Consider the following 21,970-nt stretch of genomic DNA (forward strand, 5'->3'; position numbering starts at 1 on the left):
ATCAAATGATAGGTGAAGATTACTGAGTTAGGCAGATTAATTTCCACTCTAGGTATTCCAATCGCATTTGTTTGCATAAGTTGTTATATGATTTGAATAAGTTCCTAGGAAGTGTTATAAATGGTTTATGCATTTATGATTTGTAATTGATCCAATAATGGCACTTATGATAGTTATTTGCACTAGATGTTGGAATGACATACCGATAAGTCCTTTGAGAATTTCTCAGAAACTACTGTAGCTTCAGTACCGTTAATTCTAATTTGATATCCTGTTCGTCTTAAGTACAGGGTTGCTCGTTCCCAATTCTCGGAAGAATCCGTCTATTGCAAATAATTAGAAAAAAAAGTAAGGATGCATATAAGATGCAAGGATAACATGGTATATTTTGTATACAAGAGATAATATTGAACCAAATTAGAATATAAAAAGTGAGTACAAGTCAAGATTCTCAACTTAATTTTAGTAGAATAAAATTAAAAAGTTTTAACAAGTTGATAAACATTTGAAATGTCAAACCTATTCAAATGAAACAGTTTCAGGTTATTTGAAAGGAACTTTTCGTTTGTGCACAATTAAGTATACTTCTACCTGTTTAATATTTGATATGTTGTGTTATATCAAAGACAAGATCAGCTGTTTCATGAGATATATTGTATTGCTCAAGAACTCTTAAGTTACATCATGAACCACATAGATTATGCATAAATATAATGAATAAGATCAGATCATAAGAGGAATTTCCAAATAAACCAAACCTACCAAGAGTAGAACACTGAATATTGCTTCTCCTTTAGACAGATTTGTGTCAATCTCATGTTTCATTTCAGAGTCTATAAAGTCAGCCAACAGAAAACTATGATTAGAGAACATTAAAGGAGAAAATTACTAAAATAATATCACAAATATTATACCATACTTGCATGAATATAATGATATTTTATTAACAAGAGTTGGTGGCTCTATTAGAAAGTGAGTTTAGACCTACCTCAACTTCATAAAATCAACTTATAAATAAGGTTTGCCCTTGTTTCTATATTATAATTTGATTTGATGCTGAATTTTGAACACACTCTCGCTACTGAGGATTGAACATTTCAAGTGTGTGAGTAGCTATTTGTGGGGTTGATGGTGGCTAAGAGCGAGTGGTACAATAGACCCAACAAACTTTTTAAGATAAAGCCTAATACCATCATAGAAAGTGAGCTTTTCAATAGACCCAACAAACTTTTTAAGATAAAGCCTAATACCATCATAGAAAGTGAGCTTAGATGTAACTCAATCTCCCAAAATTGAATTATAAGATAGGTTTGCACCCAATTATACATCATAATTTGTCCATATCTCTAGTAGATGAGAAAACTTTAATATTGGCTACAAAAAAATCCTCCATATAAACATGGCAGATTGTATTGTTATGTGGTGCACACCAATAAATATCAGTGGTGTGAATCATAACATTATGTAAAATGTAATCTTCATTGATCTAATTGTTGAATTAGAATCATATATTCTATAAGTTTTGTGATAAATCTAAGTCAAAATTGAACAATAATAAGATAATTAAAATTCAAAAAATTGAAACCACCATGGGAGACTATTGAAGGGCTAAAATACAAAAGGTAATGTTGTAAATAGCAGATTATTAGGATAAAAATATTCTCAATATCTCCATGGTAATTAGGAAAAAATATACTCAAAATCTTCCTATTCATTTTAACATTTTTTTATTTCCTCATCTTAAAAGATTAGATTATTACAAATAGAGATGGCGATAATGTTATTGGTGTGATGGTTATCAATAAAATAATTCTTTATTGGTTAAATAGTCGATTCAAAACAACAAGTATTAACATATTTCGTTTTTAGTACAATAAGAAAAAAAGAATAGTCTTTGTACAAAAAATTTAATTCCGTTAGTTTTGTTTGAATTCCGTTAATGGTTGAGGTAATTGGGTACACGTTTGGTCTTTAATAATCGTCATTGTGTGTTTATTAAAGGAAAAATTAACGCTAATATGCAATTACCCTTTGCTTTTGCTTTCTAAATTTAAAATCCTTAGTGACTCGCTTCAAGGTTAATTGCATATTATTGTTAATTTTCTTTTAAATAATCACACATAGTAATTTTTTAAAACCAAACATGTCCTCAATTACCTCAACCTACAGAATTCAAACAAAACTAATGAAATTAAAGTTTTGTACTAAGGCTGTTTTTTTTTCTTTATATTATACTAGAAACAAAATATGTCAATACTTATAGTACTAAAGCGACTATTTACCGTTTTTTATTTCCTTACATTGTTCAAGTTGGTATCTTGGGAGTCCTGTTTCTAATATTTCATTAATAGTCACTACTGCCACCACCATTGTTTGCTATTGTTGTTGAGGTTTGTGGTGAGCCAAAATGTTGTGCCCCTACTCTAGCGACCGAAAGGTGCATTGTCAACATAGTTGCCACATAGTGTCATGTGTTACCACTACTATCAACACATGTAGCCCACACACCTTTCTTGGAAATCCCACTCGCTATTGCCATAAACAGGGTCACCGAGACCTCTTGAGCCCATTCCAAAGGGTGATGACGTCTAATTTGAATCTGATTTGAGTAGATCTATTTTTTTTTTCAAACAGACTCTTTGTTACGAATCAAAGTAACAAGGATTGAATCTTTGTTATGTCATCACTTTTGTGTATTTTTTTTCAATGTCCAGCATGAAAGACGGACTTCATCGTTTGAAAACAATTACTAAGTCCTTTGGATTGTATACCCTGTCCCTGAAAGGTAAGACTACATTCATACTATTGTTGGCCCTTTGTCTCAAGGTGTTTGGATTGTTGATTCAAGAACAACTGGTCACGTGACTCCATTTCTTAAGCTCTTCAATTCACATGTCAAAAAGATCAAATAACAACTCATTACAATTGCAAATGTGATAGTGTACCCATATGCAGATTGAGAATATGACTTTAGAATTATCTATTGTTTAATATTTCCTACAACTGACCAATAGTCTTATCCTCATAAAAAAACTTAAAAAAGATTTGAATCGTTCAGTAACTTTTTTCTCTTCTTATTGTCTATTTCAGGACCTTGTCATGAGCAATAAGATTTTAATTGCAAAGGAATAAAGTGGGTTGTATTTGTTGGAATCCAATGACCAAAACAAAACAAAAGTTATTAGCTAACAAGCAACATCAGAAATATGGGCAAGTTCCCAAATATGGTTCATCATAAAAGACTTGAGGATCACTCATTCAACCTTATCAAATCTTTATTCCCTTGTTGGTTTACTAAAGAGTTTGTTCAATCCTTCAAATGTGATATTTTCCAACTGTCAAAACATCACCATGCATTTTATCCCATATGTGATAAAAAGAGAAATTTTCAATTTGACTTTATTAATGTTGATGTTTGGGGACCTATTTTGGAATTCATTTCTAAAGAAGAAAAATGTTTATTACTTTTATTGATGATTGTACTCATGTTAAATAAACATACATTACGAAAAGTAAATCTAAGGTCTATCAAATCTTTATTAATTTTTTCCATCTTTTCCAAAATCAATTTGGAAAAACATCACAAGAAATATATTTGATAATGATACTGAATATGTGAATCATAAATTCTCCAAATTTTTGTCTCATAATGGTATTATTTATGAATCAACATGTCTTAAAACTCCAGAAGTCTATTGCCAAAACCTATTGGGGAGAAGCTCTATTAACTGTCACATACCTCATCAATAAGTTACCCACTTGTATCTCAAATAATGTAAGTCCTATTGAGTCTTTTTGGTTTTGTATTCCCTCTACTCTTCTATTGTCAACTCTACCTTGTCGAGTAACTGGATGTTCTATTTTTGTTCACTCTTATAATCTTAATTGCAGTAAATTAGATCCTAGAGATCTTAAATATGTAATTATTAGTTATCATCCTAATACAAAAAGGTACACGTGTTATCATCCTGATTCGTCGTATCTTTATCACCAAGAATGTCACCTTTCTTGAAATAAAACCTTTTTGGTCAGCACTCCGCTTTAAGACTTGAAGTGAAGGAGCTCTTTTTCCTGTCATTAACATCTATCTTCGTAGGATGCTCAAGAACCATATGATGAAGCCATAATAAATAGGATCTAACCAACTCACAGTGAGGAAAAAGACATTCTTTGGCAAAAAATATCAAAGACAACTCACTTTGACTTTGGAGCAAGAAGAGTTGTTTGACTTGAAGGTAAAGAACCCTCAAACTAACACTGAGGAAGTAAATGCTACCCAGAATTTACCCATTGCGTTGAGGAAGGGAAAAAGTTCAATGTGTTAAATATCCTATTTCTAAATATGTCTACACCGGAAATCTCTATAATAGACATCGAAACTTTAGTGTTGTCATTGATATCACAAATTGCTATCTTAGTTCAAGAAGCCATGTGGACTAAAGCCATGAGAGAGAAAATGGACGCATTAGAAAGAAACTTAACATAGGAGATTGTCAACAATCCTAAAGACAAAAAGGTCGTACGAAGTATATGGATATTTATAGGGAAATATAAAGCAAATGTGTAAATAGGCAGGTATAAAGCTAGAGTGGTTGCAAAGGAGTGCACTCAAACGTATGGAATTGACTATGAGGAGACTTTTCTCATGTAGTAAAGATAAATACAATTCAAGTTGTTCTAACTCAAGCAACTCATTCTAAATGGAACTTATATCACGAAGCTTTAGAAGAAGTGTATATGGAGATTACTCTCGGATTTGAAACTCATAGTCGAAAGAATATGGTATGTCTCTTAAAGAAGGCCTTGTATGGTCTTAAACAATCTCCAAGATTTGAGAGATTTACAAAAGAACATAATTTCATTAGAATATACCAAAGTCAAGGAGATCATACTCTATTCATAAAGTACTCCATTATAGGTAAACTCACACTACTGTTAGTCTGTGTGGATGACGTGATTCTTGCAAGATATGATGAAATAGAGAAATTGAATTTAAAGGAAAAATTGGCAACCAAAAATGAGAAAGTTGTTTATTCAAAAAAGGAGATTTTCATATCCCAAAGAAAATATGTACTTAATCTCCTCAATGGGTGAGTTGGAAGGTAGAACTAGGGATGTTTGCGGTGTGGTTTAGTTCGGTTTATGGATAAAAATACATCCAAACCAAACATAAAAATTGTGGTTCGGTTTGAATGTGTTGAAGATCCCACATCAACTAGGAATAAAGCCAGATTATAATATATAAATAGTGCAAAATTCACCTTATAAACGGATTCTAAGGTTGAGTTAGATATAAACTCAATTACTAAGATGATATTAGAGCCATTAAAAACCTATCCTATCCTAATCAAGTTCTTTACCGTTATTATCCTCCCACTAGATCACTCATAAATATCTAATCCACTTCTTGTTAGACCACCCATAAATATCAAATCCCATGCTTGAGATGTTGTGTAAAAGGGTGTTCGAGATCCCACATTAATTAGGAATAGTCAAATTATAAGATATAAATGGAGTACAATCCTCACCTTACAAGCCAATTTTGTGAGGTTAAATTGGACATAAACTCACTTACTAAGACAACAAGTGTTAAGTTAATGCCTTGCCACGAAATTTGAGATTAAGACATTAGGAAGATTTAAATATTTTTTTAGAATTGAAGTGGCACATTCCAAAAAAGGAATCTTCATATCCCAACAAAAGTATATTATTGACTTGCTTAAAGAAATAGGAAAGGCAACCTGCAAACCAAGTAGTACTCCAATTTATCCAAATATAAAGTTGGGAAGTGCAAAGGAGGATATTGCAACGCACAAAGAAATGTATCAAAGACTTGTTGGCAGACTTAATAACTTATTTCACACAAGGCCAAACATTGTTTTTGTTGAGTCTAATTTTATGCACCAACCAAAGGGTTGAACTACATTAACTTTGAAAGAATTATATTCAAGTTGGGAATGAAGAACACTTACTCACCAACTTGAGGGGAAGTGTCAAAACTGTGTTGCTCATTATGTGGTTTAGGAAGTTTCTTATTTTATCCTTGCTATAATTTTATTCTTTATTGTGTATCTTCCGATTAATACTAGGATTATGTATTTAAAAACAATCTCATAATTACAAAAATTTGTTTCCTTAAAATTAGCTCTCTATATTTCCTAGAATAATTTTCTCCTTCAATACAATCAACTCCTAATTTAACTATTTTAGCTCCTAGAAAAAAAGCTATAGCCAAGTGAACTAAATTAATTATAAAAAATTTCAACAATCATTATTTTATCTGATTTTGGCTATCAAAATATTATTGAGCATCAAATAGATAAAAAAAAGTGCCAAGCTAGAGTATAGTCTTACAGATTCAAGAGAAAATGAACTTACCACATGTTATTTTGTTTTGATCATTAGCAAAAAGCTTGACCAGTTCCCCCTAACAAAGAACAAATATGACAAAAATAAGTTGAATAACATTCTACTGAACAGGAGATATATCTGCAAATTCCATAATATATGTGTAAAAAGGAATAAATTCAAATATATCAAATCTTGAATATTAAATTCAGAGAGATGACTATTAGATTTATCCTCAAAAGGAGGAGGGAAAATCAAAGGCACACCTTTAAAAAACTATTTAGACTGCAGAAGAATATCCTTTTACTCCTTTTATTATATTCAACTTAGGCCATTTAATGTCACCAAAGCATCTAAATCCCCTCATTACATTAAAGTTATCTTCACAGCATTACAATTTTATTTTATGGCATGTCTGTTGACAACTGTGCTTATTTTTGGAATCAATTTTTCTAGAAGAATAATTCCGATCAAGGTCACATTGTTCTGATTTGATCTGATTTAGGATAAAGACCAGTTATTTTCTTATTTTATCTGATTTAGGATGAAGATCAGATTGTTCTGATTTGGTTATTATTGTGGGTCAGAATCAAATATCTCCAAGTTGATTTGATCACCTTTAATTTACTTCCCCTTTTTCAAATGTATTAGTAAAAAACTCAAGCCCTACATCAACTAGAGTACCAAAATGCAGTATATAAGCTGATTTTATACAGTTGTGTTAGACCTAAACCCACGTACAAGAATAATTCTCCCTGTCAAATTGTTATTCCTCCCGGCAGTCCTTAAAATCACATGATATCAGAACTTCAACTGTGATCGTGAGGTAGCCTTCCATGTTATTACTCCACCTCGTCTTCCATGAATTTTGGTGGTAATGAAAGTGTATCATCCCTTATTATAGATAATTCCTTGTCCACATGTAACAATTTACAACTTGTGATCCAAAAGCTGAATGGTAAATATATGTTGAATGAGATCTGTTGCATAATTATTTTGTAATTAAGTGCATATTTCATTCTCTAATTATTAGGACAGATTTGTTAGTGATTAAATTTGATTTGTACAGCTTTAATCACCCATTATTTATTGCTTTCATTTGTAAAGAGTCTATAAATTGAGACTGTAATCACATTTGTAAAACATCTCAGAAATATATTTCATCTATTCCTTTCAACTTATCAGAGCTCCTGATCTGGGAGACTCTTGCTTCTGCAATCTTTTTTTTTAGCAGTCTTCATTGGTGCAATTATTTTTCTGGGCAGCATTCATTGCTGCAATTACTTTTCTGGGCAGCATTCATTGCTGCAATTATTTTTTTGGACAGCCTTAATTGTTGCAACTTTTTTTTCCTTATCTTTTCTCCATTGACCACCACCTTGCACCGTTACTGCCAGCCCCATTGACCATCGCCGACCGCCGCCGCTGATCGCCGGAAACCGCCACTGGCAACCGGAAACTGCTGCCGGAAATTTTTCCGACAAACTTTTTTTATTGAACAGGACCAAATTTTGTCAATCTGCAAAGCTCAGTTGGTTTTAAGCTCTCATGGACTCCCTTAGTAAGACATCTAGCTATTGTTCCTTAATTATGAGTGGTAAGATTTCTAGTTTCTTATTCTTTAATGCTTCTAGTACTGAAAATATTTGAATTATAGACTCTGGTGCTACTGATCATATGACAACTCATTCCTCTTATTTTTCATCCTACACTGCTTTATCTGGCAACCAATATATTTTTGTTGCTAATGGTTCCAATACCCCCGTTACTGATTGTGGTAATCATCCTCCATTTAGTACCCTAAAGTCCTTATTTCCTGTTTTATTTACAAAAGTGTCTACTGAGTCTTTTCATTGTGATGTTTGTCAGTTTGCTAAACACCATCGAACAACTTTTCTTCCCAATGGTAATAAAAGTTCTAAACCTTCACCTATTCCTAATATCTCGAGTGCAAAATTGTTTGTTTCATTTATTGATGATTGTACTCGGGTTACCTGGATATTCCTCATGAAAGATAAGTCTGAGTTTTTCACTTGTTTATAAAGTTTTACAAAATAATTCAAACACAATTTGAAAGTCAAATTAAGAGATTACGTTCTGATAAGGGAAGAGAATATGTGAACCAAAACCTTTCCAAGTTCCTTCAGAAAAAATGGAGTTGTTCATGAATTAACTTGTGTGGACACTCCTCAACAAAATGGGGTTGCTGAAAGGAAAAATCGTCATCTCTTTAAGATTACTAGAGTTTTACATTTTCAAATGATTGTTCCTAGATCTTACTAGGGAAAGCAGTTATGACTGCCACTTATTTGATTAATAGATTACCCTCTCGGGTTCTAGAGGATGTTACTTCTATTCAGCTTATGACCACATTCTATCCTTCTATTCTCATGGTCACTAGTCTTCAGAATTGTGTCTTTGGTTGTCCTGCTTTTGTCCATGTTCATAGTCCTTATTAGGGTAAGTTAGATCCTCGCACCATCAAATGTGTCTTCATCGGTTATGCTCCCAACAAAAATGGGTACAAATGTTATCACCCTCAAAGTCGTAAAGTCTATGTTTCCAAGGATGTCACATTTCATGAAACAGAGTCTTTCTTTCCTAGTTCTTAGCTTTTGGGGGAGAGTATTCAAGCTGAGGATCTTGAATTGTCACCTTTTCCTTTGTTGCAGGATTTCATTCTTAGGGAGGATAACAGAGACCCTGCACCAGCATCATTACAGAGAAGAGTGAGGACAAATACTTTGGAAAACAATATCAGCGAAGGCAACAAGAACCCGTCCTGGTCGAACAACAACTTCAATTATCCGAACCGGAGGTAAGAACTCATACTTGTGAGACTCTTGAGAACACCTTAAATATTGCTTTTGAACCTAACCTAAATGATTTACCTATTTCCTTGAGAAAAGAGAAAAGATCTTGTGCCAAATATCCTATATCCTAATTTGTGTCTACAGAAAAACTTTCTATGCAGCACCAAAGTTTTCTTTAGTTATTAATTCTATCAGAATCCCTACATCAGTACAAGAAGCCTTAAAAGATGATAACTGGATTCAAGCCATGAATGAAGAAATGAGTGCATTAGAAAGGAATGAGACTTGGAAGATTGTAGAGAGGCCAAAAGATAAGAAAGCAGTAGGTTGTAGATGGATATACACAGTTAAGTATAAGTCTGATGGCACACTGGATTGGTATAAAGCAGGGTTGGTTGCAAAAGGGTATACTCAAACCTATGAGATCGATTATGAGGAGACTTTTGCTCCAATGGCAAAAATGAATACAGTCATGATTAACACTTTGGTTGGGCAATGCATCAAATTGATGTTAAAAATGCCTTCTTGCATGGAAGCTTGGAGGAAGAAGTATACATGGAGATTCCACCGGGTTATGGTAATGTTAATGAAGAAAATAAGGTGTGCAGACTTAAGAAGGCCCTGTATGGTCTTAAACAATCACCTCGTGCTTGGTTTGGAAGGTTTACTCAAGCTATGGTATCTTTGGGGTACCGACAGAGCCAAGGTGACCATACTCTGTTTATAAAACATTCTCAGAATGGTAAACTCACTCTACTTTTGGTCTATGTAGATGATATGATTATTACATGTGATGATGAGATTGAAAAACAAACTTTGAAGGAGAGACTGACTGCTCAATTTGAGATGAAGGATCTTGGGAAGCTAAAGTACTTCCTTGGGATAGAGGTTGCTTACTCTAGACAGGGCATCTTTATTTCTCAAAGAAAATACATCCTAAATCTCCTCAAAGAGACTCGTAAGCTGGGTTGCAAGACCATTGAAGTGCCAATAGAGCAAAATCATAGGATTGGAATGATGAGGAAAATCCAAAGGTGGAGAAGACACAATATCAAAGACTTGGGGAAAACTCATTTATCTATCACACACTAGGCCAGACATAGCTTATGCAGTTAGTGTGGTTAGCAAATTCATGCATGATCCAAGAGAAAGACACTTGCAAGCAGTAAATAGAATTATTCAGTACTTAAAAGCCTCTGCAGGGAAAGGATTGCTATTCAAAAAAGGGGAAAACTTATCCATGAAAATATATACTGATGTTGACTATGCAGAATCAATTGTTGATAGGAGATCTACCACAAGCTATTGCATGTTCCTAGGTGGAAATCTGGTGACATGGAGGAGCAAGAAACAAAATGTAGTTGCAAGATCAAGTGCAGAAGCAGAATTTAGAGTCATGGCTCAAGGGGTTTCTTAACTATTTATGGATGAAGATTATACTCGATGATCTCAAAATAAAATATGAAGCTCCTATGGGTTTGGTGTGTGATAATAAGTCTGCCATCAGTATTACACACAATCCAGTTCAACATGACCGAACAAAGCACGTAGAGATAGACTGACATTTCATTAAGGAGAAGTTGGATAGTGGTCTTATAGCCACCGAGTACATCCCTTCAAGACTCCAATTGGCAGATATGTTTACTAAGGGACTTCCCATAAAACAATTCAAAGATCTTACTTGCAAGTTGAGAATGATAGATATACATTCACCACCTTGAGGGGGAGTGTAGCATAATCAGGAGAATTATGTTATAATTAAGTGCATATTTCATTCTCTATTTATTAGGGCAGATTTGTTAGTGATTTGATTTGTACCGCTTTAATCACCCATTATTTCTTGCTTCATTACCTATTATTTCTTTCCTTAATTAGGTTGTAAACAGTCTATAAATTGAGACTATAATCAGATTTGTAAAACATTTCATAAATATATTTCATCTATTCCTTTCAACTAGCTCAATTAGTGAAATCAAACTTGTCGAAAAGGGAAAGTTGGGCTACTGGACCGGAGACACTCCTCGACCTATAGTGACCAATAGTCAGAAAATTCACTAATGATCCCATGACATGTCAAATTGAAGAAGGACAATTCAATTGGGAAGCCATACTTATTCCTCCCAATTGCAAAAGATGTATTGGAGGATGTTTCTGACTGCAATTATGACCTGCAGAACACTTACCTTTTTTATTCCTTAATAATACATACAGGAATAATTCTTCCTGTCTTGTTTTTACTTTCTACTAGCAGTCTCTAGAATCACCATACTTTAGCACAGAAGACAAACATCGCTTCAAAATTCAAACATAAATTCCACATTTTGTTTTTGCAACCTGATAGAAAAGTCTTATTTGACAAGCATATCCTAATTTGAAATAATAAATCCTAGTGCATTTATAGCATCCATAGATATGGTAATAAGTATATCATATAACATGCACAACATATATGATAGACCATGCATATAACTAATATATTTCAAACCTGACGGCCTTTATCATCCATTGGAATACACTCAACTGCTATCAATTTATCAACATCATCAGCTGTAACAACATACTCTGGATTTGTGGCTCCTAATTCAAGAAAAAACATACATGAAAAGCAATAACAGGCACAAAATTCCAAAATAAATGCCCAGAGTTATAAGTCCAATCTACCTTCAATGTAGTGTCTAGTGCCATCCTCAAGATGCCGAACCCACTGATGTGAACCCAAGAGTAATGGCAATATCAGTAAATAATAGAGAGGAAATTATGGATGATATGCTAAGTTCATTATTAATGGAAACAATATTCACCTGAAAAATACAAAGATAAGTTCCACGGACTGGATATCCACATCCAAGAAGCTTTTCTCCCGGAATAGCATCACCAGAAATTTGAAAATTCTCAATGCCAGGGGCATCTAGAAATATCAGTCGGTATTACAAAAGATATACTATCTATTATAATTTGTAAATATATATATGAATATATATATATATATATTACAATAAAAAACATGAGTTACCCTCAGAAACAGAGGAGGCAGTCTCATCCAGCTCAGGTTGAGGTTGATACATGTTGGCATTAACAAAATTTCTTTCCATGTTTTTGTCCTGCACTCCAATTTTATCAATTGAACCATGCGGGAAAGAAGCTACATCCCTGAACAAGTCCAACCATAGGATCATACATGTATGGTCAACATGAAAATGTAAAATCATGTGACTTCCTAAATAGTTGTCACCTTCAAAAAAATTCCAATCTTGAACATTCAAGTGAGATCAAATAGTCAAGTTGGTTTCTCTTTTCTATTGTGTGTTTGTGTGTAAATGCGTCTGTCAAAGTTGAAGTGCAGATAGACAAATGGTAAAATAGAAGTAAATATTTCCCATCATTTAGGTCAAAAAACCACCAGTCGCAATTTCATGACCATTTTCATTGATCTTTTCAAACTGCCAATGGAACTAAAAGACTAGATAGATGGCCATGAGTGTTGTGCAGACCCGTAACTATTCCTCCCAATGTCATGCTACACATTGTTCCTAACTAATGACAGTTAAGGTATATACACTAGTAAAAAACACAAGTGGATAAATAATACTAACCTATCGGGCTTAGGAATCTGCTGATAGTTGAATGCTTTGATTGACCAGTTTACATCAGGATTAAGTGCTGGGTGCATATATCCTGCTATATTGCTTGTTAACTGATGAGTTTGTTCATTCCCAATAAGATTCTGTTGGGAGAAATTATGCTGAAACTGAAATTATAGTTAAATCATAGTTAACGAGGACAAAAAGAAAATCTATGATGATAAACCCAAAAAATACAAGGACAAAGCATGAAAGAAGATTACATGCCAATAGTACCATGAAATCATTATGATTGTGACTTGTCAAATTTTCAGAACTTGGACTTTCAACAACATGATTACCATTATCAGCACGGCTTTCTAACACAGAGCTTAACTCTCCAATTCTATCCTGTCCAAAAAGAGTAGTCACTGATCTTTTAAATACTCAATCAACCATTGACTGCAAAATTGACAAAATCAAATGGAGACTAAACTCAAAACAAAAGTATAAACCAAAAAGAGCTATAATGTTAAATGCATAATGCAAATGAAAGTAAGGGCATCAAGATATCGTTAATTAGCCATATAGTGGAAACAAATATTAAAATGAATAACTTGGCGGAAGAATAAATGAGAATACAGTAAAAACACACAATCATGTACAGAAACCTCTGGAGAGGAAGACTGCCTAAAATTTATGAAGCAATGAACATGTAATCAACAATGTGAACAATGGTTTATGTATAGCATCAGTTTCTTCACTATGAACATGTGATATTATAATTTTCAGTATAGATGTTTAACACCGCTTGTTTCACAAGGATTTAGCCAAGATAGTGATGCAAACTATAATGCTGAAGAGAAGTAGTGAATCATCAAAAGTGCAGGACCTTACATGTGAACTTCGAATCCTCCATTGTAATTGATCATGTAAATGCTGGACAAAGACCAAAAAAAGATTTAGAATATCTAAAAACATTGAAGAGGAAGACAATGATGCGTAATATATTCGGATAATTTGTTATCTTAGGTAGAATTTTGTTATGTTTAGGAATTGTGTCTTGTCAGGAAGCTTATGCTATGCACGTTTAGGAATTTATCATGGTCTTGTTTAGACTATCTTCTCAATAAACACTGTAAAGAAAATAAAAAGGCAAAAATTAATTAGGCTTCTCCATAAGTTAAAATTAGCTTGGGTACAAGTTAAATGAGAGAACATACGTAAAATTTGAAATCTATAAATTGATTTTAGCTTATATAATTCATATTGGCCTTTTTCTACCTCCAATAAGTGTTTATCGAAATTTTATCTAAAGAAGGCCCAATCTTTATCAAGATAAACATTCCTTCATTTAGGTTATTACGTAGCATCTAACCCGATTTTGGTGTGTTTCTCTTATCCTTAGAAAGAGAAGATATGATGAACACAATTATGTAGAAATTCTGAATACCTAAAAAGCCTTTTATAAATAAAGTAAAAAAAAGGTAGAGATTCCTTAAGCTACTTCTAAGGAAGGCAAGCAAAAAGGGATGAGCCAAACATAATTAAGATTTCAACTCTCGTATTAGTATGAATAAGTGTGAAGCAATGTAATATAAATTGTCATCATTCATTTGGATTGATGGAGTCAAATAAGGAAATAAAGAATTATTTCATTGATCACAATTACACCACTCCTATCCGTGTCAGTCAGTAACAGTTAGATTCTGTAGCCTTTTATTTGGTTATATTTAGTTGCAAATTCAAGTTTGTTTCAGCAAAGAAAGAATAAAATGGATTCCAAAGCAAGCTTTCATCTCTGGCTTTTCAATAGACAATAGCAAATACGGTACCATGCTAAATCAATCCTTTTCTCATTGTTTTCTTGGGTACTCCATATCTGCACTCTGAGAATCCACTCAGTTCTGGTGCACTCCAACCAGTAACTTAGGGCTGAAAAATTCTAAGGTACAGGAAATTCATTCATTCCATAAGTTGCAATATGCATTCACGAGCATAGATGGTGTGAAAATGCTTTAGATTGATTATTGATGCCAAGAGAACCCAGATTCAGATTGGGAGTCATTCAAACAAAAGATTCAAGCATAGTTAGGGTAGCGACATCTTTGAAAGAATGACTACCTTGAAGCAGGAAGAGAAAATTGAGATTGGAAAACACGTCAAAGAAGTGGAGACACTAATGAATGTATCCACAGTAAAGAATGAGATCTGTTCTTGGGCAAGATAAATGAGTGACAGGATCAAGCCCTTTGGATTGGAAATGAAATCAGAGCCATGGTATGGCAGTGACTCAGTGTCAAACTGTCAAAGACAGTGTCAAGTCAAGGGAATGAAAGTTAAGGAGCTATGTAAAGTTTGTGAGGCACAAAAGATTGTGGAGGAGACAAGACAGAAGTAAAAGGTGAAGATACAGAAATTACCCACTGTTTTCAAAACCCGGATTTAGCTAAGTTGACAACAAAGGAGTTGTAGAAGGATCTAATTACTACAGGACAAAAATCCAGATTCAGCTAAGCTGATAACAAAGGAGTTGTAGGAGGGTCTTGTTACCACAGGAAGAAAATCTCCACAATCAAGGTTGTGTCCTGGTGTCAATATAAGCATGGAGATGGAGAAATACTTGTGTGCAGTAATTACTATCATGCTGGCTGCGAGGGTTTATATAAGTCTTGTTCCTAGCATAGTAGAAGAGGCAAGTTCCTGCCAATAATCACAATGATTTCCAGAGGAGGTTGTACTAGGTTCATGGATTTTCAATTTTAGAGCTAAAATTGCCATTCCATTCATTAGTTAGACATTTCTGACAAATATCTCAACACAGTATCCCATTCAAAACAGAAGAGATGGGAAATGAATGCAATATTATCCCCACACAAATAAGAAATCTCTCATAAAAAATTTCCATTTTGGTCTATTTCTCTCTATTGTGGAATCAAATATTATAAAATCAAATATTGCACCAACATATAAAATTCTGAAACAAACAGCTATGCACTGCACCAAATACATATCAACAATCCATAGATCAATGCTTTAGTCTCTCAGGATCATTCAACCTTCTTAATCCATGTCCTAGAATTTTTTGTGAACTCAAACAAAAATTGGCATTCAAAGGTCACTTAACAATTCATGAAACAAGTGACATGACATGAGTACAGGACATGGCAAAGATCAATGCCTTATAATGTTTAACCTATCATATACAGGACCACATATTTCATACCTTTACACAGGTAGATATTGAAAAGGCATTCATAACACGAGGCCAAAGACCATATTCAGCAAGCAACCCCAGCATAGATGACATGAAGATGTATCTCTCATCATCTACAGCCTATAAGAATCATGCACATCAATAACAGTAACCAGAAGTACAAGAAAAAAAAATGATATATATATATCAAATCCATACAGTACTTAATCAATTTGCAAAAATAAACATATAACTAGTGCTTGATTTGTTAAGGAAATAATCTCTATTAATATATGACTTCAACGATAATATCCTTTTTATAATGAATTGATCATTTCCTTCGTCATTTTAGATCTTTTAATATCATATTTAGCTCAATTAACTGATGGCTGCATGAAATATTTGAAGAAAGTTTCCTAGAATAGATCCCTGTTGGTTTCTGATCTAGCAGTACTGTAAGCAACCTGAACTAAAAATGAGAACAAGGTGATTCTGGCAGCTGTTACAAAGCTAAGAAAATGCTATAACTTTCAAGTTTAGTTTGAAAGAAATTCCATCATTTCAAGGTTGCAAATCAGCGCAATAAATAACACCAGCCATGCTATTTTCCAGTAACTAGCATTGCCTGGCTATAGATTCAGCCATAAACAGTACAACATTGTCACACAACCAGTAGTTAAATGACCAACTATGCTTATAAGAAGATGGCCCGATTATAAAAAAAGACCCATCAAACATATATCAGGCCTTGGACTGTGTACAGAAACTAAAGATCCAGTGCCTAAAGAACTCTATGGGAAACTTAGTTGTAATAGAGAAGGTATTGCTTTGAAAGTTAGTAATTGGAGCCATCAAAGATAAAAACCTTTAGAGGAGAACTAGAACAAAAGGGGAGAGCCATCAATGAGCCATCTTGGAGATAGAGCAAGTTCCTCCACAGTTATCAAAATTAGGGAAGAGAGACTTGAATAAATAAGATAGAGGAAGAACAGTGTATTATGTTGTGCTTTTTTTTTATGAATATATAGGAGCTACAAAATAAGACAAGACACTTACCTTAAACTCTAACCCTAAAGATGGGTACATACAAAAGAAATAATAATAAAACATCATTACATTTTAACATAGAGAAACGTTGAGTTGAAACCATGTGTTTCTGAAAGAGCATGAGTGCTTTATTTATATTGAGAAAAAGGAATCAATATGATAAATAGAGGAGATTTGATATTCTATAAACAAATATATGATACAGAAATAAATAAATAAATAAAAATTTTAATAATACATATATAATCTAAATACTCTTGATTATATAGAATGAGCTCTTTGTTCCTATATTTAATATTTTTCATTATATAGGATCAGCTCTTTATTTCTATAATTATAACCAAAACAGTGAAGGAAGGAAATCTCTTCATTATTATGTTTGATTTTTTATCATTGACAAAAGGAGAAAAACAAACTTCCAGTCATTCTCCTTTAACTAATTTGTCTATATACATTGTATTTCACATCTCCATATATTAATTAGCATTTTATTTTATTTTATTTTCCTAAACACAACAATAAGGTACTTGCCTTGTGACTCGGAGGTCGTAGGTTCAGATCGAGGGAGTAATCTCTACCGCTCCTAGAGGTAAAGCTGCATAAATCTACATTTCCCAAACCCCACTCTGTAGGATTCTCATGTACTGTGTTGTACTGTTTCATTGTATCTTATCTTACTTTAGTTTCTTTTGTTTGAGCCTTCACTAATCTAGCTTTACTTTGTTTACTTTATTTTATATTATCTTACTTTACTTTCTTTACCATAAGCCAACATTTATCCTGGCGTTATAATTTGTTTAGTTATCTTCTGCAGGAATGAACTGTAATGACTACATGATTAATTTCTACATGATGTCCATACTTTGGGTTCTTCACTTGTTGACGAGGAAAAAGGGTATAGAGTACCCTGTACCCATTAATATCGTTTTGAGCACCAGCCAGTCACGATCTTCTTGAATATGGAAGTTATATTTTAATGCCCTCCCGCCTTTTAGGTTGATCATATTGCCCAATGCCCAAAAAATAGCCGAGATTATTCTGTCATTTTGAGAGGAAGTTTTGGAAACTGGATATTATTTCATTCATAACATACTGAAAACAGAGAAAGAAAACTAATATATAGACTTACGAACAAAGCTCATATACAGTTCAAACAGAACAAGGCCACACATGGCCCAAACAGAAAACAGTAAACAGAAAGAAACAATCAGCAAAGCATTCGGTTGAAAACAACCAATCAAATGTCTACATTATACAATACTAATAGATGTGAACGACCACTATACAGAATAAAGACACCAGCTAACTTCAATTGTCCAGGTAATGGTAGCATTCCATCTCTACCAATAAAAAATAGCTATAAAAGTAGCAAAACAATAAAATAATGAAAAGAGGGACAATAAAATACTGATTTCATCAGGAAACTATACTTACTTTCAAATCATGAGCAAGTTTTAAATTTTCTTCAAGATAACCTTTTCTATGAGCCAAATCATTAGAAGCGGAAGAGATAGCTTCACTTTCCTTCTCATCAACTGCCTGATAAAAAAATGTAACATTCAAAGTTTAAGACTAATGTTATGTATGTAAGATGCTAAAATATAACTATAATTTGCAAAGACATTTACTAACCATTCTTAGTTCAGAGAATTGCCTCTCCAGTTTGCATTTCTCATTCAACAGCTGCAGTTCCTGCTGCCATTAAATTTAGTTAATTTCCTCAGAAGCCGAAGATGTAGATAGACATAACTTACATATATTTCATACCTTCATGCAGGCAAAAGCAATCTGTTCACGGAGAGAGAGGATCTCCTCTTCTAGCCCCCTTGCTCGTGAATTAAGTTCCTACAAATAAACTTATAATCTGGTGGAATTGTATGAAGCACCTTGTATCTTTCAAAGAAAAAAAAAATGCATGAAGGCACTGTAACGCCTTCTAGCATTCTTTTCTGCCAGAATGTCCTGTATAAAAATTACTGATTAACTTTATTACCGTGGCTTGTGTGGCATCTTGGTCCTGGATGTGATTGTGTGCATCATTGCTTTTGAAATTTCTTTGAGTCAGTTGTGTTTCAAATTTATGCCTACAATGGAAACATCAAATTTATTACATCACAACCTGAACATAACAGATTGTAATTTTTAATATAGCTCAGAAACACCACAATCACTTTCCTTAAGATGGAACCTTTTTCCTCTAAATTATTTGTAAAGCCACTAATTCTAAAAAGTGTATACTCTTTTTTTAATAAGGTATCCACATAAGAAAGTATCACAACAAGAATATGACATCCCAACTAGGTTGACATCTCATACCTCACCAATGACCTGCTCTCCCAAGGATATGTATATACAAGAGAAAAAGAAACAATAATACAAAAAAAAATCATGGGGTGACCTATTCAAAACCTATGAATCAAGAAAACATATACTCTGGCAAACCAAACTTATTTCTGAAAAAATGGAAACCTACACAAGAAGGAAGAGCATCCAAGCACACGAACTCAATCTTAGACTCAACTCCCAAATTAGCAAGTCTATGAATGCATCTATTTCCCTCCCTAAAAATATGAGAAACTTCAAAATTCAAAATATTACACATAGCCAGACAACACTTCCATCTTCCCCAGATAGACCAAGGAACCATTGAAGGATTTTGAAATGCTTCAACCACAACTGAAAATCACTTCCCAACCTAAAGCAGTCCATCCTCTAATTACTGCAAGCTCAATGGCTAACATGGCTCCCAGAAGTTCAGCCTTATGAGTTATGTCATTGCCAAGAAAGGAATAAACACCCCCCCCCCCCCCAAATTCACCTTTTCTACCACATAAAATACCAAAAGCTGCCAATCCAAGATTCCCATGAGCAGCGCCATCAATATTACATTTAATATAATCCAAACCAACCATAGCCACTTGAGGAGACTCTCGAGTTAAAAGTGTATACTTTTATTATTAAGAAAATCACATTGAATATCTAAGACCTTTGACAAATCCAGGTAGGTCGTAACCATACTTGGGAAAGTGAAGGCCAAAATTTTCCTGATTCACAGTTGATTGGACTGGAGATGAGAACAACAATTTTTTAAAATCTTTAAAAAATGTAGAAATAAAGTATGGAAAAGAACTTTAACAGAACAGATGCAGAATATAATGATAATCGTAAAAGGGGAAATATACAACAATGATGGAATTTTTTATCAAAAATCATATTATAAGAATCAATATATTACCTCCCTAGAATCTTAGAGCCTTGGTCAGGAACCTCATCATTTTTATGTACATGCGAAGAATTTGTAACAGAAGACATAGAATGGCCTGCAAAAGGTCCTCTTCAAAATAACCTGTAATTGAATGGTAGTCGATTCAATCCATTATTACCAATAAATTCCTTCACACTATCCCTTTATTCAGGTCCAAATCAAGGTTTCTGAATGATTTGATTCTTACCAGGAAATGTTTCAAGAGGAAACGGATACCAAGGAGTTAACAACTTATTCAATGCCCAAAACATATCTTATTAATTCACAATACATTACTTCACACATAACTACATGATCCTTTGTTTCAATACCTTTTTCTTAAAAAGCTCCCTTAGAAACCACCAAAAGAAGGTAGTTATTTACCACAATAAGCTATAATCCAAACACACCAAGCGCACACACAATTTTCCTTTTATAAATGTTATCTGTTAATATGTACCTTTTGTTAATAGGAATTCTCAAACCCACTACCTATCCATCCCCCCTTTCACTTTTACCATCAAGCCAATTACACGTAATGGTATATTCTTGTACCAGCAAACCTCAAAGCAGTATACACAACAACAAAGCTAGCAACTTACAGCACAGACACAGAGATCATTTAACAGCAAAAGAAGCATTCTTCTCATTTAAACAGAAACAAATTGAAAATGTACATAACAGAATATCTTTCTGTTACATTAAGTTTTGCTGTTATACAGAATAAATAATTAGTTTAGCTATTATCATTAGTTTTGCAGCTACATTTATCATTTGAACTCGTCTTAATCTATTGAATTATTCTTGTAACAGGCTTTCTCCGTATAATAATAACTCTGCTCATAAACTTCGTTACAAATTACAACATACAATTATGAGTGTAACCATCAAATTAGCAGCACAAGCACCACCAACCAAACTCCCAAAATAAATCCATTTCATTTCACCACATCACTGACGACCAAAATTTCTCACACAATCATGAGCCTCATATCATCCTATCACAATTCCCAAAGATCGGGAACTCTGTTAACGCTCATTTTTTCTGTACGCAAAAAACACAGTTTAAAAAATAACAAGAAAAGAAAACTACAGCAACTTGAAACACAGTAGCATCAACCACAAAGCATTTAACCAAATTAACGAACTAACACAAGCAATTGCAAAAACGAATTTAAGAAGAAGAAGAATAAAAACAAGTAATTAGAATATGAATAGAAACTCACCGACAGCAAGTACAACGTTGGCAACCTCCGAGAAAACGAGATTGTGAGAAAATTAGAGAGAGAGGGAAAGGAACTCAGAAGTTGTATATGACGGGGGCAGAGAGAGAAAGTGCGAGGTTCGTGATGCAAGTCAAAGGGAATTGGAGAAAATCGTAGAACTGAGCCATTTCCAGAGAAAAATACTTAAATAAAAATAAATAAATAAAATATTATTGGGCTCAAGTTAATATAATAATTTTAAAATGTTTTTTATTTAATAATATAATAATTCTTATAAGCGATTTAACTAATAAATGTGTTCATGCTATAAACATGGAAAATAATTGGGTTGAAGAAAAAGGAAATTGCCCTAATAGATTTTTCTTAATCTCTTAATTTATTCATTTTAAATTCTTGAGATTTTTAATAATTTCTAAAATATGTTATAAAAAATTCTATGTTAAAAATAGTTTTTACTAATTATATAAAATGAATACTCATTGAAGTACCAGTTTATTGTATTTTTACTAAAAAAAAATTATCATTTATTGTTGCTT

At 33.2% G+C, this 21,970-nt stretch overlaps 1 protein-coding gene across 8 annotated transcripts in view; it reads right to left on the minus strand.

Moving 5' to 3' along the window:
- The window catches only part of LOC137818316 (uncharacterized), a 32,388-nt gene extending 10,755 nt beyond the window's left edge, over nucleotides 1-21,633 (minus strand). For 2 of the 8 annotated variants that reach the window (XM_068621658.1, XM_068621656.1), the window contains exons 1-17: nucleotides 21,435-21,594; nucleotides 20,200-20,310; nucleotides 18,958-19,048; nucleotides 18,732-18,809; nucleotides 18,597-18,659; nucleotides 18,399-18,503; nucleotides 15,948-16,058; nucleotides 13,619-13,660; nucleotides 13,019-13,132; nucleotides 12,755-12,909; nucleotides 12,175-12,311; nucleotides 11,963-12,069; nucleotides 11,823-11,865; nucleotides 11,647-11,738; nucleotides 6,379-6,427; nucleotides 763-833; nucleotides 204-323 (exon numbers count right to left, since the gene is read on the minus strand). In XM_068621658.1, the coding sequence (XP_068477759.1) occupies nucleotides 204-323; nucleotides 763-833; nucleotides 6,379-6,427; nucleotides 11,647-11,738; nucleotides 11,823-11,865; nucleotides 11,963-12,069; nucleotides 12,175-12,311; nucleotides 12,755-12,909; nucleotides 13,019-13,132; nucleotides 13,619-13,660; nucleotides 15,948-16,058; nucleotides 18,399-18,503; nucleotides 18,597-18,659; nucleotides 18,732-18,809; nucleotides 18,958-19,048; nucleotides 20,200-20,276 (1,455 nt within the window). In that variant the 5' untranslated portion in view covers nucleotides 20,277-20,310; nucleotides 21,435-21,594. Of the gene's footprint in view, nucleotides 1-203; nucleotides 324-762; nucleotides 834-6,378; nucleotides 6,428-11,646; nucleotides 11,739-11,822; nucleotides 11,866-11,962; nucleotides 12,070-12,174; nucleotides 12,312-12,754; nucleotides 12,910-13,005; nucleotides 13,133-13,618; nucleotides 13,661-15,947; nucleotides 16,059-18,398; nucleotides 18,504-18,596; nucleotides 18,660-18,731; nucleotides 18,810-18,957; nucleotides 19,049-20,199; nucleotides 20,311-21,434 lie in introns of all 8 variants that reach the window. The other 6 variants (XM_068621657.1, XM_090296347.1, XM_068621659.1 and 3 more) reach the window with 6 other exon arrangements.
- Nucleotides 21,634-21,970: the final 337 nt, after the last annotated feature.

This window comes from Phaseolus vulgaris, chromosome 10 (assembly GCF_051622355.1).
Source record: "Phaseolus vulgaris cultivar YP4 chromosome 10, ASM5162235v1, whole genome shotgun sequence".
Lineage (NCBI taxonomy): Eukaryota > Viridiplantae > Streptophyta > Magnoliopsida > Fabales > Fabaceae > Phaseolus > Phaseolus vulgaris.